At 41.2% G+C, this 18,066-nt stretch overlaps 1 protein-coding gene across 1 annotated transcript in view; it reads left to right on the plus strand.

Annotated features, from left to right (window-relative positions):
• dnah3 (dynein axonemal heavy chain 3) overlaps positions 1–18,066 on the plus strand; it is a 185,525-nt gene that overhangs the window by 13,964 nt on the left and 153,495 nt on the right. Inside the window, exons 2-5 of the mRNA XM_059654174.1 lie at positions 5,095–5,314; positions 8,692–8,761; positions 10,948–11,128; positions 14,426–14,615. Coding sequence (XP_059510157.1) covers positions 5,095–5,314; positions 8,692–8,761; positions 10,948–11,128; positions 14,426–14,615 — 661 coding nt within the window. The remainder of the gene's footprint in view (positions 1–5,094; positions 5,315–8,691; positions 8,762–10,947; positions 11,129–14,425; positions 14,616–18,066) is intronic.

The raw sequence follows: 18,066 nt of genomic DNA on the forward strand, positions 1-18,066 counted from the left end.
GCAATATGTTTGAATGTTGACAAAGCTGAACATAGAACATAGAACATTATAGTGCAGTACAGGCCCTTTGGCCCTCAATGTTGTGCCGACCTGTGAAACCAAACTGAAGCCCATCTAACCTACACTATTCCATTATCAACCAAGTGTTTATCCAATGACCATTTAAATGCCCTTAAGGTTGGTGAGTCTACTACAGTTGCAGGCAGGGCATTCCATCCCCTTACTAGGGGTTGCAATAATTGAAGTTAAATTATATAAAAATTGGTGCACTGTTATTCAATAATTTAATAAATGTAGGTTATCATTGAAGAATAATATAATCTGATGTGTTTTCTTTCAATTGCTACCAGCGAAACAAATCTTACAAATATTATTTGTTGGAAAGATCCCTCTGTTCTTAAAAGAAACCTGATATATTATGGATTAGTGGTAAGCTCTTGAAAACAAAGGGCTTTCGTGCTATTGAAATGTGATCCATTTATTGAAATGTCTGTTATTTGCTGTTAAGGATATAAAGATCTTTTGACTGTTGGATTTCTGGACTCCAGGTTTGTATGGTCTACAAAAAAGGGATTTGTTTAAACTTTCAGTGCTTTGAGTCTTGAGAAGAGTGGAACACAAAATAAAAAGCTTGCTTGTAAAGTTTTTTTGTTGCACTGCTGTTGTGAGCTGGCTGAAGAGAGCTGTATCGATTCAGCATGTGATATGTTTAAATATTGACTGCATTTGCTAACACCCAAACCACATTTTAAAAGAAATGATAAAGGCTAGCAAGCACACAAAAATGAAAGGAATTAATGAAAGTAAATGTTGATAAATTTTGAAAAGGTGTCAATTAAAAGTGGCTTGGGTGTTATTTTTTTTTAAATCAGTTTTTCTTTTGCATATGTAACCATGCAGAATGAGAGAGATCAGATGGGAACCATGCGTAGTCTGAAATTATTGGTGTCAACAAACACTTCATTATGTATTATAAAACATGATTCTGTGGACATGTACTTCCAGTTTCTATGTTCACTTTTGTGGTTCTGTGTTTGCTTAACATGAATTTACCAATCTCACACCACATCAGCTTTATTTGAAGTATATTAAGGATTGCTCAGCAGACATAATGACAAGAAAGGTTCAGCAACTGAAGTGACCGGAAAGAACAGCTGCTTTTCCTTGGAGACACACTACAAAGTAGACTGCACAAGGGCTGCTGGTCACATGCTCTACATCCTCATTATTTATTCATTAACATACTGTCTCTTAAAATGATATCACTATTTTTTGTAGGAAATAATTTGCCTTTCAAAATCCATGGTGAGTGAAATCACTCCACAGAGGCTGTTATCCCGTCAAAAAAATCACCCATTATTTACACATGCATAGTACATGACACTGACCCTGCTAGCAGAGAGCCAGTTCCCAGAGTGAACAGAATTCCTGACATTCCTGTTAATATCTGTCAGACAAAGCTCCCTGATTGGACCAAGTTAACAGCCTCAATCAGGGAACTCATATTCAATGAGATCTACCTGGCTGATCTTATTGTAGTCACTGCATTGAGTATCTTCTCTGGTAATCCAGCCCATGTTGCTTTCAGTGTGTAGGATTGTCAACACAAACATCCATTACATTATATTTACAGTTATATTGCAATCCCATTATAGGTGTATGAGTGCATCCACCAGCAGCTATCTCAATTTGGATTATGCTCAAGATTTAAAGTTTACTCCTCCAATGCTATTTTGTCAGGCTCATGGACATTATAAAGCATTCAAGCATACATTCTTATATATCTTTGTAAATTCCATGCGAGTCTCAGAGAAACTCACAAAAGGATTGTCACAATTTTACAGTGGTCATTGGCTAGTTAGTTTATTATGGAGTACAATACAATGTACATTCATTTTACTCTTTTACTTGAACACTCTTGTATGAGTTATTGTTTAATATTTTCAGATCTCCAAACAATTGCATTATAAAATTAACTCAGAAACATTTGAACAAAAGAGCATGGGTACAATTCAGTTTGCAAACTGGTATGAAATACCTCCTATGGAATTTGTCAGTTTACAGAGCCAAACATGTAGCATCAGCGTGCTTTGTTTTCAGAGCCAATGGTGCAGTCAACTCAGTTGGATTTATTGGGTATGTGTTGCTATGGGCACAGCCAATGTTCATTACAGCTGGGAGTCAGAACATTACTTGCTATTGGCAGATGAGAAGGTAATTTGGCCTGGTTATTACCTCAAACAGAGGAAACAAATATTTATCAAATGTATGGCATTTATCAGGACAATTTGTGAGAATAAATGTTGTTGTCCTTGAATTTTTATTTTTGTGAAATATCCAGATGAGTGCAAGATGAAAATCTTTGATAAAACATGTCTTTTCCTCACACTCTCCTACCAAATGACAATACTGTTTCATAAATCTCAATAAAGCAGAGTATTGCAGATGTTGAGATCTGAAATAAAGACAGAGAGTGCTAGAGAAACTTAGCAGGTCTGGCATCATCTGTGGAGAGAGAAACAGAGTAATGTTTCGATTCCAACATGATGCTCCTTCAGAACTTCCTAGTTGGATTTATCAAACTGTGTTACGTACACTGAATGAATATTGTGTAGAACCAGCCAGTTTTTTTTGCAACAATTGTTGTGCTTTTTGATTCATATTTTTAACTTTTACACTACAGTTGTCTGTTACATAAAAAAAACATAAAAGCTAGAAGCAGGAGGGGGCCATTTGACCCTTTGAGCCATCATGGCTGATCTTCCAACTCAATAGCCTAATCCTGCTTTCTCTCCATAACCTTTGATCCCATTTATCTCAAGTGCAAATCTAGCTGCCTGTTGCATACATTCAATGTTTTGGCATCAAGTCTTTTCTGTGGTAATGAATTTCATAGGCTCACTACTCTTTTGGAGAAGAAATGTCTCCTCATCTTTGTCCTAAATGGCCTACTCAAACTTCCTCAGATTGTTGTATTTTTTTTTAAAGCTGTGGAGCAGGATCAAACCATCTGAAGTGACACTGCCTCTGCAGCACACATGATATTACTTGTGAGGAAGCATAAGACCACATCGTAGACTGTTCTAGTTGACAGCGTGGACAAACAGGCCTTAATATTGTTTCTTATGATTTTGTTTTTTGTCAATATTTACCTGCATTGGAAAATATTTCATTTCTAACAAATGCAATTGCATTGTTAAACCCATAGTCTGAAGATTATCATCTGGCAGCAGCATGTTTTGGATTTTCTGCTGCTGAGATTGTACAGTATAGGTTAAAGCATAGTGATTAAAAGTATTTTCTACTGAAATTTTGATTTATGGAATTCTAGTTTGTAGGTTTATATTTTTCTGTAGTTTCTTTAATTCTTTCATTAAGAGAGCTAGATGTATGTTATGGGTTATACTTTTAGGATTGATTTAGCTTGACATATCTTGGGCTAGGAATTAAACTTATTTTGGCACATATGTGTGTCCACTCCCTGTCATTTCAGAAGATGAAACTCTCAAAGGATTTGCTCATTGTTTGAGTAATGGGTTGTTGTTGATGTCAGTTCACTTAGTCACAGTCTTAACCCAGTTTATGAAGATGTTTATCAGGCAATCAGCTTCTCATTATTTCTCCGAGGGAAAGTTGCATAAAGCAACTCTGCACATCTTCCATGTGACAGGCCTCTCCACAAACTATTTTGGCTGTGAGAACAGTGACAGCCATTTATGTCATTTGAAAGCCATCCATCAGGGGACATCTATTGCCAAATGATTGCTGGAGGATATTTGAAGTCAGGATTTGGCCACTTTGACACAGTGCAGACGCAGCAGCAGATAACTGCTGCTACCCACATCCATTCAAGCTATCTGTAAACATGACTGATCATTTGCAAGTTAAAGCGAGTAAATTATTTAGTGTCAGTTTTGGCTGAATGTTGATATGCAAAGTCTTGTGACCTTAAGTTGTTTGCATGGTCATGATTAATCCCTTTCCACTATTCATTAAGATTTTGATTAATTTCTATTAAACGTGAGCACCTCTGACAAAAGACCATTTTTGTCAAAGCCTTCTGTCTTGCGTGCATGAAGACAAATCACAAAAAAAAAAATTCTCTGTTCACTTCTCAGGACAATGCCTTGATTAATCAAGTCACCTTGTCTGATTTAAAATTTAGTCAAAGCTTGATAGTTAATAGTCAGTCCTCACCTAACTGATGCGTCCTCAACGTGAACACCTCTACCAAATAGACACCATCTGCCAAACAATCAGCATTCTCTTTTCATACAGTATAAAACTTGTAATCCTTTTACTTTGGCATTTATTGTGCATTGTCCTGATAAGTGCAAGACAACAAGCTAAAACAAAATGTATCTTTTTATTTTAGCAATACTCAAATACTGCTACTGCCGGTGTATTATTCAATCATTAAACTATGTAACAGGCACTACTGATATGATCCGTGTCATGGCTTGAAATTACATTGTCGCCTTGAAAATCCAGGCATTGGAGACTTTCACCACTGTTGAGCTTTTCCCCTTTACCAGTTAACAATGCCTTAATGAAAGGCAAACAAAAATAACCTTTTCAATGTCTGGTATCTGGGTGATACTTTTTATTCACTCATGGGATCTGAATATTGCTGGCTGGGCCAGCTGATTGTCTGTCTCTCGTTGCACTTAATTAGTCAATCAATTTGTAAATGTTGGATAAGGACAGAAACCAAATCCAGCTAAACAAATTTTTTAACCTCTAGAGTTCTGAAGGATATAGATACTGCTGCACAGGTGTGAGATTCAGATAGATCTTGCCATATTAAAAACATTTTATTATAATTTAGAATTTATTTTACAGAAGTCTGAATTTTCTTATAATATTCTGGTTGAAACCTGGAGCAGCCTTCGATGAACATTTAAGTAATCACCAGTTGTTATTTCCAATAATTTAGTAACTAGATGACAGTGGTACTTTTCTGTTTTGTTTTCATAATTGCACAATATTTTGGACAATAAAACAAGTTCATCATATTTATTTTTGCAGTATGCATTTGAACATTTTAGTAATGCTCAATCTTATTGAAGGTTCTGTAACCTGTTTGCTTTTTAGACGGTATTGCGTCATAGTCGTCATCCTCCCATAATGCAAGATATCTCATGGCCTTTGGCCATTCCATTCAAAGAGCAACGCTACTACAGAAGTCCAAGTGAATCTATTGGCAATAACTACACTCCAACAGCGAGCAACCTGAAGATAAAAGATTTGAAGCACGCATCCCGGGCAGACAAAACAGCTACTGCAATGCCAGCTTGTGCAATGAGATATTATTGTATCTTTTCAATGAAAGGAGGGTGAAATAGCACAAAAATGCTGAGTTTGTAGGTGCATTCTGGACAAGTAGAAATGGCTGTTCAGAACTTTTGTCATGGCAGGACTTCAGGGAAGGACAATATAATTCCTTGTTATTTCAAAAGGAATAGAAAATAAAGATGTGCAGGTTCGGTGGGTTGGCCATGCTAAGTTGCCCATGGTGTCTAAGAATGCGCAGGCTAGTTGGGTTAGCTTTGGGTAATGCAGGGTAGGGGGATGGGTCTGGGTGGGATGCTCTTCAGAGGGTTAGTGTGGACTCAATGGGCTGAGTAGCTTGCTTCCGCATTGCAGGGATTCTATGAGCTGCAACAAAGATCATTATTCGGTGGGATATTTGAGAACTGAAGACCATAGAATAATAGTAGTAAAATGGATTGAAAGAAAGAAATTAGGAACTGCAGATGCTGGAGAATCTGAGATAACAAGGTGTAGAGCTGGATGAACTTCTGAAGAAGGGTCTAGTCCAGAAACATCAGCCTTCCTGCTCCTCTGATGCTGCTTGGCCTGCTGTGTTCATCCAGCTATACACATTGTTATCTGAGGGAAAGAAAGCACAGTTTTAAAGTGTTTTGCAAAAGAAGCAAATATGAAATGGAGTAAGGACTTTTTCTCGCAATGTGTGGTTAGGGTAGAGAATGCACTGCCTGGATATTCAGTGGAGGTAGGTTCATTGGAAATATTCAAGAGGCCATTGGATGATTAGTTCTATTTAAATAATGTGCAGGGTTATGGGCAAAATGCAGGAGATTGGCACAAAGTTCAAATGCTCAGAGAATTGGTGCAGACACGGTGGCTGAGTTTCAGTTTCAAGTTTTTCCCCTCCTAGTGCTGGTCATAAAGTGAATTTTTTTTCACTGTATGAGCATTGAAAATGGATTGCATCCTGTTAATTTGCTTGGAATGTGTTTGAAAAATTCTTCCACAATTTTGGGAGCTGTTTGTTTTATTTAATCAACATTTTTGCCTTTATATTCTACTTCTAGAAAGCACTTCCTTCAAACAGCCCTCAGTATAATTGTTTGTTGTGCAACATTTACTAGGAAAGACCAAAACAACATCAACAACATTATCACAGGAAGCTGTCCAATAAATTGTGACAGGATAAAAAATAAATCTATAGTCATTTATCGGTTCTTGAAGATGGATCTTAAAATAAATTGCGTAAAATGAGCTTGCCATTAATTTTAAATTTTGGATTATTTAATAGTTAACCGGTAGTACCACTTGAATGTTTCTGAAAAACAGGACACAGTTTGTCAAAGATAACAAAGTGTGGAGCTGGATGAACACCGTAGGCCAAGCAGCATCCTAGGAACACAAAAGCTGATGTTTCAGACCTAGACCCTTCATCAAAGCTTTTTATCTGGCATTAATCAGCACAATTTGTAAGTACTCCAAATAAAAGGAAAAGCAACAATCATACTGCATGAGAAGGTAGTGCTGATTGGCAAGTGCATTCTGATTGGCAATACTTCAATGGCAGTCACACTTGCCAACACGATCCTCTCATACAACATGAATGTTGCTGTTCCTTTAGTTTAATATTCTTGCAAAGTGTCCTGATGACTGCAAGGCAGAAAGCTTTGACAAAATATGCCCTTTTTCAGCAATACATTTTCAGTATAAGATAGATTTTTATTTTTAGAAGCTTTCAAGACCACAGGATGTTCCAAAGTCAACAAAATACTTCTGCAGTTCATTCAATGCTAGAATGTAGGAAACACGGCAGCCAATCTACACATGGCAAGCTCCCACTAATAGCAATGTAATTTCTCAATGTTAATTGAGAGATAAATACTGATTGGAACAACAAGAATAATTATCATCTTTGAAAGTGTATTATAGGACCTTTTGCAAGCACCATGTAAGGGCAGACATGTTTAGTGCCTCATCAGAAAGACAGCACCAATCAAAGATGCATTTCCTCAGCACTGTCCTGGAGTTTCAGCCTGGACTTTTGTGCACAAGTGGGACTTGAGCCCTTGAATCCAGAGCAAGAGTAGCAATAGTTCAACCACAGCTGATAGCCTGGGATTTCCTGCCTAATGCCCTTAAATTTTGAATGCTTGTATGTAAATCTTCTAATTTTGCTTCTAATTCCTCTCCATTGCTGGACTCTATTGTTCCTTAGGAAGACCTTTAAGATATCTTTCTGCCTGAAAGCCCTGGGAAAGTGTTAGGTTGTGGCTTTGTTGGAACTTGTGGTTCACATTTATTTTACACAGAAGCTGATTGTGCCCTAGAAATGCATCAAGTCACATTCTTTATTTGTTCCCAAGATATGGGCATCAGTGACTAAGCCAGCATTCATTGTCCATCCCTAATTGCCCAGAGGGCTCTTGAGAGTTAACCACATTGCTGTGGGTCCAGAATCACATGTATGCCAGACCAGATAAAAATGGTGGATTTCTTTCCCTGAGGGACATTAGTGAACCAGATGGGTTTTTATGACAGTTGACAATGGGTTCATGGTCATCAGTAGATTCTTAATTCCAGATTTTTAGAAAGAGTCAAATTCCACTATCTGACGTGGTGGAGATTTGAGCCCAGGTTTCCAGAACATTTGCTGAGTTTCTAAATTAATAATTTAGCGATAACACCACTAGGCCATTGCCTCCCCTGGACAGAGCAATGTTCTCAATGGGAAACTGTTTTCTCTGTTATATTCATTGATGGCATGTGGGCATCATTAGTTGGTCCAGCATTTATTGTCCATCCCTCATAGCATTTGAGGGGGTGGTGGTGAGCCACTTTCTTGAACCACTGAAGTTCATAGGAGAACAGTGGTGATAAAGACAACCTCAGTGCAATTAGGGAGGCAGTTCCAGGATTTGAACTCAGTGAGGCTGAGGAATGGTGCTTTATTTTTGAAACAGGATGTGAATGGCCTGGAGTGGTGCTTACGAGTGGTGCTATTCCCATGTATATGCTGGCCTTGTCCTTCTAGATGGTAGTGGCCATGTGTTTGGAATGTGCTGTTAAAAATCTCTGTATGAGTTGCTGCAGTGCACTTTGTTAAAGTATTATGTGAAGGGGAAATTATGGATACACATAAGCAAAGGTACTTAGAGAAGTGCTTTCTTTTCAATTGCAGTTGACTTAGATTATCCTTATTACTGAGAAATTGTTATGTCCATTATCATGCTATTTGCTGACAATTGCCAAAGTTCCAGTAGCGAATTGGGAGAATTCATGAAGAAATTCCCAGCTGAAGTTTTTTAATTGGCATGTGTTCATGATGGTTCATAGTTCTTCCAAGCATTAGCTTCAGTTGAAGGAATGATGATCACACTAGTAACCTATTTTCCTAGATTAACCTTAACTGATACCATTCAGCCACAAAAACACAACAGCCTGCTCTAAAGAAACGAAAACTTTCACTGAGAAGCAAGATCACTGATGAAAGGTAATTTGTCCTTTCATATCTCTTCCAACTTGATAGTTTTTAAAATGGTGTTTATTTGCTTTATGTGCCACAGATGATTCTACATACCCTGCTGTGATAGCAGAAGTAAAGCTTACAGCTCTGTGACCTTAATTTTGTAACTTGTGTTTGCTGTTGGTGAGGCTTTATCCTGGCAAATCATACCCTCATGCCTAGTGAGTGAGGTGGGTTCAAATGTTTTCATAAATGCAAGCCAAAAATGAAATAGAAGTGTTACTTTTCTTGTAGTCAACTAAGATACTAAACAAAATTGTCATCGCATTGTTAAGTGTTATTTCAGAGCCTAACATTGTTTGCGGTTCGTAAATACTTATAGCCAAAATCTGTTGACTTCTTTGATTGTCAAACAAGTGGTCACAACACTATTTAAGAGATTTTAATTCAAATAGTGAAAAACCATCCTGACATTTAACTTTGTTAAAGTGCAGTGGGATATTTTTTATCATGCAGTATACATTAGTTTACTAAGTAGGTGAAGTTGATTGATATTGCTTAAATTAGATAATACAGATGCAAATGACTGTCATTTCACATTTGTTAGCCTTCAGAAATGTAAGCTTTTCATAGCAGTCCTATAGGAGTTCTATAACTCAGCAATTCTTGTTCCCCTAACCCCTCTGTGCTCACGGACATGACACTGATTCCCAGACAAAGTAAAAGCCTCAATTTTAACATTCTCGTCTTTGTTTTCAAATCCCCTCCATCTACGGTGTTGGCCATCTCTATCACTTGTAACTTCCTCCAGCATTTCAACCCTCTGAATGATCTCTGCTTCTCTAATGCTGGTCCCTCAGGTTTTTCCAATTATAATCACTCCATGATTGGTGGCGGGTGAAAAGCCTTGGGATTCCTTCCTTTTGCTTCTCTACCTTGCTCTTCAACTTTAAGACACTCCTTAAAACCTACTGTAGTCATTGTAACAATGTCGGCCAAGTGCACCTCATAGAATATGAGTTTCCTGATTGGCTGATAAATTTAAATGGGGGTGCCAAACATCCTGTTCACTCTGATCAGTGTCAAGGACTCTTCACGTCAATCAAGGGTAACTTGGTGATGGGATACCAGCCTCTGAGGAGTTATTTCAGTGGTGATGAGAGAAGAAATATGCTCACAACAGTTGTCTTTGAGTTGGAGTTAAATGTTTCTGACATCATGCCATTATTTGGGAAGCTTGACTCATTTAATCCTGCCATCAAAGACTGGGCCCAGTATGTGAAAAGAGTATGTTACTTTTTCCAGGCAGGTAACATTGGGACATTTGAAAAGCAATGAGTAATTCTCCTGCCAGCTTGATAACCCAAAACTTTTTCAGCTATTAGGACCCTAACTTTCCCTGAAGCGCCTGATACTAAAACCTTTCAAAACTCTCAGATGTAGTTAAGGGATATTACAACCCCAAGCCTTCTCTAACTCTGAGATGCTATTGATTTACTCAGCAATTGTGATAAAAACCCATCAGGTTCACTAATGCCCTTCAAGGAAGGAAATCTGCCATTCTTACCTGGTCTGACCCATTATAATATCCTTGACTCTGTGGTTTGTGAAATATCCTAATAAGCTAATTTGAAATGGCATCTCACTACCAAAGTGCCTTCGGCAATTAGGCAAGTGTAACCATTGATGGTCTAGCCAGTGACACCCACATCTCAAGACAGAATGAAAGACAAATGACCTTCAGTCCTAGTACAATGCTCCTTGGGATAAGACCATAAGAAATAGGAACAGGAGTTCAACCCCTCAAGCTTGCTCTGCCATTCAGTAGAATCTGGGATGTTTGTTACGTTGAAGATGCTATAAATTGTAGTTATTTCACTGTATCTGAAAATGTAAAACACCCTTTGTCTCATATCATAAGCCAATCAGTTATTTCAGTGTATGTTTATAATCAAAGTTCACTTCATACCATGATAACAAAGTGTGAGGCTGGATGAACACAGCAGGTCAAGCAGCATCTCAGGAGATTCATCTAGCTTCACACTTTGTTATCTTGGATTCTCCAGCATCTGCAGCTCCCATTATCTCTGATCACTTCATACCATGCTTTCTTTAGTCAGAAATGCTCATTTCGTTTTCAAGTGAAGGAAAATCTTTTATCTTTATCATCAGGGTCAATGCAGAGGGAGTGTAAAACTGTTGTTTTGTTTCAGAGATTTGAAAAGTTGGCCTAGAGGCTCAGGTCCTTCAGGAACCTCAGGGCCAACACCTTCAACAGCGGAGGAAATTCCTGGAAGCCGACCAATGACACCGGTGGAACAAATTAATTTAATTCTTGAGCAAGAGGAAGAGATTACTCAACTGGAAGGAATCCCTTCTGATAGAGATTATGAGGTTTCTCTTAATATATTCACTTTTTAAGAGGGATTTATATTCTCTTGCTGAGCCAGAAATAACTTGAAATTGGACAGCGCTACCATATCATTCATTGAATAATGTAGGTGGGAAAATTGAAAAAGTTGCTCAGGGTTTGATCAGTTTGTTCTAGTCATTTCAAATCTGGAGATACATGCTTCAATAAAACCAACTGGGCTTTTTTTTGCACCGTAGATGATAAGGCTAATAATGTTCACATGGTGCTAATATCTGAGTTAATGGTTACAAGACAGCAACCAAATCTTAGTGTTCTCTCTTTGTCCATTTCTTGTGCCCATTGGTCTGCAGCCTCTGGTTTGGTGTTTTCAACCAGCTGGCAGATGTTTTGTATCTGAGAGTAGATATAGGGTGGGGTAGATGGGGAAAACAAATTGTGTGGAACTCGTACATTGTGAGAGATTGTGGGATGTGGAGAAGTAGGATTTGGGGCATTGGTTTCAGCTCCATGCTTGCTACAGCTCAAGTCAGGGCTCTATCAATGACTACCAGCATCATCTCCTTAATGGGGGTAGGAGCAATATCTCTCTTTCTGTTTGGCTGCTGCTCCCTCTGATTATTGCTCATGTCCTGGAGTACCGTGTGCAGGTTCAGTATTCTTTTTTGAAGAAGGATGAAGATGTGCTGGAAGCAGTTCAAAGAAGGTGTGCTAGATATTGTCTGGAATGGGCAGGTTGACTTATGAGAAAAATCTGGATCAAATAAGTTTGTATCCACAGAGTTTAGAAGAGTAAGAGGCGACTTGTTAGATATACATAGATTCTGAGGGGTCCTGACAGTGTGGATGTGGACAGGATGTTTCCTCTTGTGGGAGATTCTAGAACTAAGGATCACGGTTTAAAAATCAGGATTGCTCAATCAACACAGATAAGGGAAAAAGTTTTCTCTCTGCAGGCAGGAGAAGCAGCGTCCTTGAATGCATTTCAGGTGGACATTTATAGTAAATCGATTCTAAATAAGCAAGGAGATACTAGGTTATCACAGTAGGCAGGAATAAGGAGTTGTCAGATCAGTCATGATCTCACTGAATGGTGAAGCAGGCTCAAGGGGAATGGCCAACTTTTGCTGCTAATTTTTGTGCTCAAGGAAGAGGAAATGATGTTATTCAGTGTGCTGTAATATATTTAGCTGAATCTGCTGCAGTTGAATAGCTGACTGTATATAAGCTATGAGATGTGAATGTGAGCCTTTTGCAGTGCTCGTTGCTGAGGCTGAGATGAGGCAATAAATTGGTAGGTTAGTGAAGGTAGAGTGGTAAAACGTGTCAGATTAGTGGCTAATTTGTAAAGCTATGGCTGCTAAAGATGCTGTCTTCATTAATATTTACTGCTGATGTAAAATCATTGAATTTGCTGTAACAATGCATTGAAGTTTCCAGAGTTACACGGCTGACATTGCAATGCACTAACCATTGCAACGGTTAACTGTCCCCACTGTATTCATAATGTCCATTTATGGGGAAGCTAATCAAGTTTTTGACTATAAAACCATTAGACTTTGGAGCAGAACTAGGCTATTCAGCCCATCAAGTCTGCTTTGCCATTCAACTAAATTCTGGCTGATCTGAAAATCTTCAACTTCACATTCTTGACTTTGCCCTGTAATAGTTGAGCTCCTTATTAATTAAAAATCTGTCCATCTCAGCCGTGAATATACTTAATGACCTAGAGTAAGAATAACCATTCAGCCCCTCAAGCCTGCTCTGCCATTCAATGTGATCATGGCTGATCATTAAGCTCAATACCCTAATCCCACCTTCCCCCATAACCCTTGATTCCTTTAGCCACAAGAGCTATACCTCCTTCTTGAAAACACATAATGTCTTGGTGCCAACAGCTTTCTGTGGTTGTGAATTGTGTAGACTCACCATTCTCCGGGTGAAGGCATTTCTCCTTAACTCTGTCCCAACGTTTAGTTGTGAAATATAACACTTTTGGCTATCGGGGAGGGGGGAGGGAAGCAGACCCAGGGATGAGACTGGAGATCTGTCTGTCCTAGGCTGGGACTAGCTAATGTACACCATGACGTTTTCAACAACAAATGATGTTTTTTTTTCCAGTTGGTCCTCCTGAGTTATTACATTGGCCATGAGAATGGGATGAAAGGGAAGTCTGCTTTGGGGTTTCAACATTCAGCATCCTAAAGAGTTTAACCTACTTGGCAGCCCTGAGTCAAAATCTTTTGATGAACTTTTAGATGCAGTAACAGACCACCTCCACTCTAAGCCATCTGTTATATCACAGCTTTACAGATTTAACACAGCAAACAGACTTCCTGGGAAACCAGCCACTGAATTCATGATGAGGCTGCAAAAACTGACTGCAACAATGGGTCAGCATTTCAGGAAATGTTAAGGGAATAGTTAGTTTGTGGAGCTAATAATATTGTGACCCAAAGGAAGCTACTGAATGAAACAGATCTGGGCCTCAAGAACCATAGAACTGGCCCTTTCCTGCAAAAACACAGAACAAGGGGCTCAGAAGCTTCAGCGGTCCATTAACAGTATTGCCCTCAGCCACAGACCCAGTAGATAATGTCGTGACTCCATTTGTTTACAAGGAAGGATGATTGGAGTCGGAGGCTGCAAGGTTCCAGAACTGAGGGGGAAATTTCCTCACAATACAGTGAGGAGCAAGAATGTCTATGCTACACTTATAGTCATTGAGTTCACCCCAGACAAGGCTACTGAAACTAGACAAAGTATGTACCACTCAGGCTGAAGGGCAAAGTTACCTCAAGACAGGGCTTTTCTAATAATTCAGCTGAGGATGAGGAACTGATACAGCTAAATTGCATCACTGCTGCCAGGGTGGACCCAATTATGATCGAACTCCATAAAAATGCCCACTCCCTAGACATGGAAGTAGAAACAGGTACCACTGGATCTATTGTTGGAGAGAAAATGTTTAGGAAACTCCGATAGGGAATCTTGCCTTTAAGCCTGCGAGACACCAAGGCACCAATGCATCGGAGAACCCTTACGTATCATTGGGACCACTAGAACCCCAGTTACACAAGGTCACCAAACTCCAACTCCAAGGAATACACATGAGTTGACATTTCCCTAGGTCTCAAAAATTACTAGGAGGAAATATGGGCCACATAAGAAATTTCGGTGATGCCTCTCTAGTAATAAGATAAGATTCACAAAATATTTTTGACTTGCACTTCATTTGTTTTATTTCTCATTAAAATGTGGTGGGTAGATGTCTGTTGAGTGTTTAATTGCAGATGAATTTGTTTTCTTTCATATTTCAGAGATATATCTACTACATTGACCATGGCATCCTGCCTGATATGATTGAACCACAAAAGTCGGAACAGATAGACCGAATAGAACAACTTCTACCAAAGGAGCTTAAAGGTGTTCCTAATTTGCAGGAGCTACACCTTGAATTGCTTGAGGAGGTTCATAATGACTACGACACCAGCCTTAGAAAAGCCATTGGTAAGGTGACCCTAAGTAACTAACAATGAATGGGGGTATTTGATGAAACTTTTTTTTTCATCTAGAAACTGGTGGGCATCTGGAATGGACTGGCAGTGAGGATAGTTCAGGTGAGAAACCTTTAAAAAGTTTTTGGATGAGCACTAGAAATGTCATAATAACCAGGGGTTGTGAGCCAAGTGCTGGAAAGTAAGACAAGTGGATTTAGAGATAATGGGACCTCGATCATGACCCCACACCCGAGCACCAAACCATCATCTCCAACACCATTCATGACCTCATCACCTCAGGGGACCTCCCACCCACAGCCTCCAACCTCATTGTTCCCCAACCCCGCACGGCCCGTTTCTATCTCCTTCCCAAAATCCACAAACCTGGCTGCCCTGGTCGACCCATCGTCTCAGCCTGCTCCTGCCCCACCAAACTCATCTCCACCTATCTAGACTCCATTTTCTCCCCTTTGGTCCAGGAACTCGCTACCTACGTCCGTGACACCACCCACGCCCTCCACCTCCTCCAGGACTTCCAATTCCCTGGCCCCCAACACCTCATTTTCACCATGGACGTCCAGTCCCTATACACCTGCATTCCGCATGCAGATGGCCTCAAGGCCCTCCGCTTCTTCCTGTCCCGCAGGCCCGACCAGTTCCCCTCCACCGACACACTCATCCGCCTAGCCGAACTCGTCCTCACCCTCAACAACTTCTCTTTCGACTCCTCCCACTTCCTACAGACTAAGGGGTGGCCATGGGCACCCGCATGGGCCCCAGCTATGCCTGCCTCTTTGTAGGTTATGTGGAACAGTCCCTCTTCCGCACCTACACAGGCCCCAAACCTCACCTCTTCCTCCGGTACATTGATGACTGTATCGGCGCCGCCCCTTGCTCCCCAGAGGAGCTCGAACAGTTCATCCACGTCACCAACACCTTCCACCCCAACCTTCAGTTCACCTGGGCCATCTCCAGCACATCCCTCACCTTCCTGGATCTCTCAGTCTCCATCTTGTAACTGATGTCCATTTCAAGCCCACCGACTCCCACAGCTACCTAGAATACACCTCCTCCCACCCACCCTCCTGCAAAAATTCCATCCCCTATTCCCAATTCCTCCACCTCCGCCGCATCTGCTCCCACGATAAGACATTCCACTCCCGCACATCCCAGATGTCCAAGTTCTTCAAGAACCGCAACTTTCCCCCCACAGTGATCGAGAACGCCCTTGACTGCGTCTCCCGCATTTCCCGCAACACATCCCTCACACCCTGCCCCCGCCACAACCGCCCAAAGAGGATCCCCCTCGTTCTCACACACCACCCCACCAACCTCCGGATACAACGCATCATCCTCCGACACTTCCGCCATCTACAATTCGACCCCACCACCCAAGACATTTTTCCATCCCCACCCCTGTCTGCTTTCCAGAGAGACCACTCTCTCCGTGACTCCCTTGTTCGCTCCACACTGCCCTCCAACCCCACCGCACCCGGCACCGTCCCCTGCAACCACAGGAAATGCTACACTTGCCCCCACACCTCCTCTCTCACCCCCTATCCCAGGCCCCAAGATGACTTTCCATATTAAGCAGAGGTTCACCTGCACATCTGCCAATGTGGTATACTGCATCCACTGTACCCGGTGTGGCTTCCTCTACATTGGGGAAACCAAGCGGAGGCTTGGGGACCGCTTTGCAGAACACCTCCGCTTGGTTCGCAACAAACAACTACACCTCCCAGTCGCAAACCATTTCCACTCCCCCTCCCACTCTTTAGATGACATGTCCATCATGGGCCTCCTGCAGTGCCACAATGATGCCACCCGAAGGTTGCAGGAACAGCAACTCATATTCCGCTTGGGAACCCTGCAGCCCAATGGTAGCAATGTGGACTTCACCAGCTTCAAAATCTCCCCTTCCCCCACCGCATCCCAAAACCAGCCCAGTTCGTCCCCTCCCCCCACTGCACCACACAACCAGCCCAGCTCTTCCCCTCCACCCACTGCATCCCAAAACCAGTCCAACCTGTCTCTGCCTCCCTAACCTGTTCTTCCTCTCACCCATCCCTTCCTCCCACCCCAAGCCGCACCCCCATCTCCTACCTACTAACCTCATCCCACCTCCTTGACCTGTCCGTCTTCCCTGGACTGACCTATCCCCTCCCTACCTCCCCACCTATACTCTCCTCTCCACCTATCTTCTTCTCTCTCCATCTTCGGTCCGCGTCCCCCTCTCTCCCTATTTATTCCAGAACCCCCACCCCATCCCCCTCTCTGATGAAGGGTCTAGGCCCGAAACGTCAGCTTTTGTGCTCCTGAGATGCTGCTTGGCCTGCTGTGTTCATCCAGCCTCACATTTTATTATCAAGTGGAGTTAGAATAGTTTTAGTCATTGCAGACTTGATGTTTGAAGAGTCTGTCTGTACAGTATCATTCTGTTGAAGGTTTCCTCCTATTCCATTATCTGTCTTTACAGAAATTCAATTTAATGGTTTCCTCAAAGGTCCAGAAACACAGAATCACACAATTGTTACAGTGTTGGAAGAGGCTATTTAGCTCACTGTGTCTATATCAGCTTGTTGAGCATTTTAACTTAGTGCCAATATCCTACCTTTTAAATGTTAAAATTAATTTTGTTAATGAAGATTGCCCAGTGGATGGAAGTCCTGACAATGTTGAGGTCACAAGGGAGGGGGCAGGGGCGACCTTGTGCCAATTTTAATAGCGGGGCCTAACTCCAGGAAGCAGCTACAGACTGGATTGAGGGCTTGGTTGTGAGAGGGAGGTCAAACACAAATCCAAAGCCAGAACTGTGTGCGAGCAATTAGTGGAGGCTCTTATTCAGTGATCTGGGGAGGGGTTGTGGCTGCATTGCACTGTGGCAGGGGTGTGGGGATGAGAAGGGAATATTAGCTGTGACTGGGGGAAAGAGGAGAAATGGTGGCTATGTTTGGAATGGGAGATGGGCAGGAGTTTGCAGTGGGCAGGCCTGAGGCTGCTTGTGAGGCCTGAAGATGCACACCTACACAACCTGACCAGAAGGAAACCCAACAAATACATGTTCAACTTACTTTCTGGGCACTTCTTGTTCATGATCTGGCTCTTCACAGGTTGGTCCATAAGAAATAGGAGTAGAAGTAGGCCATTCAGCCCATTCAGTCTGTTGCACCACTCAATGAGATCATGGCTAATCTAATAGTCCTCAACTCCACTTTCCCACCTTTTTCCAATAACCCTTCATCCATGTAATGATCAAAAATCTGCCTATCTCAGACTTAATGTTCCTAATGAAGTAATTTACAGTTTGGTATTACTTGAGCAATGAAGAGTCTACCACTGTTTAAAATATGACCCTGCCTCCTCCCTGCCTATGTTTGGAAAGGAAATAGACGCAATGAGGTTAACTGACTTGTGTTGATTTAACTGCAGGAACCACTGGACCTACTTTCTGCCAGTTCAAA

The sequence above is a fragment of the Stegostoma tigrinum genome, chromosome 23, assembly GCF_030684315.1.
Source record: "Stegostoma tigrinum isolate sSteTig4 chromosome 23, sSteTig4.hap1, whole genome shotgun sequence".
Lineage (NCBI taxonomy): Eukaryota > Metazoa > Chordata > Chondrichthyes > Orectolobiformes > Stegostomatidae > Stegostoma > Stegostoma tigrinum.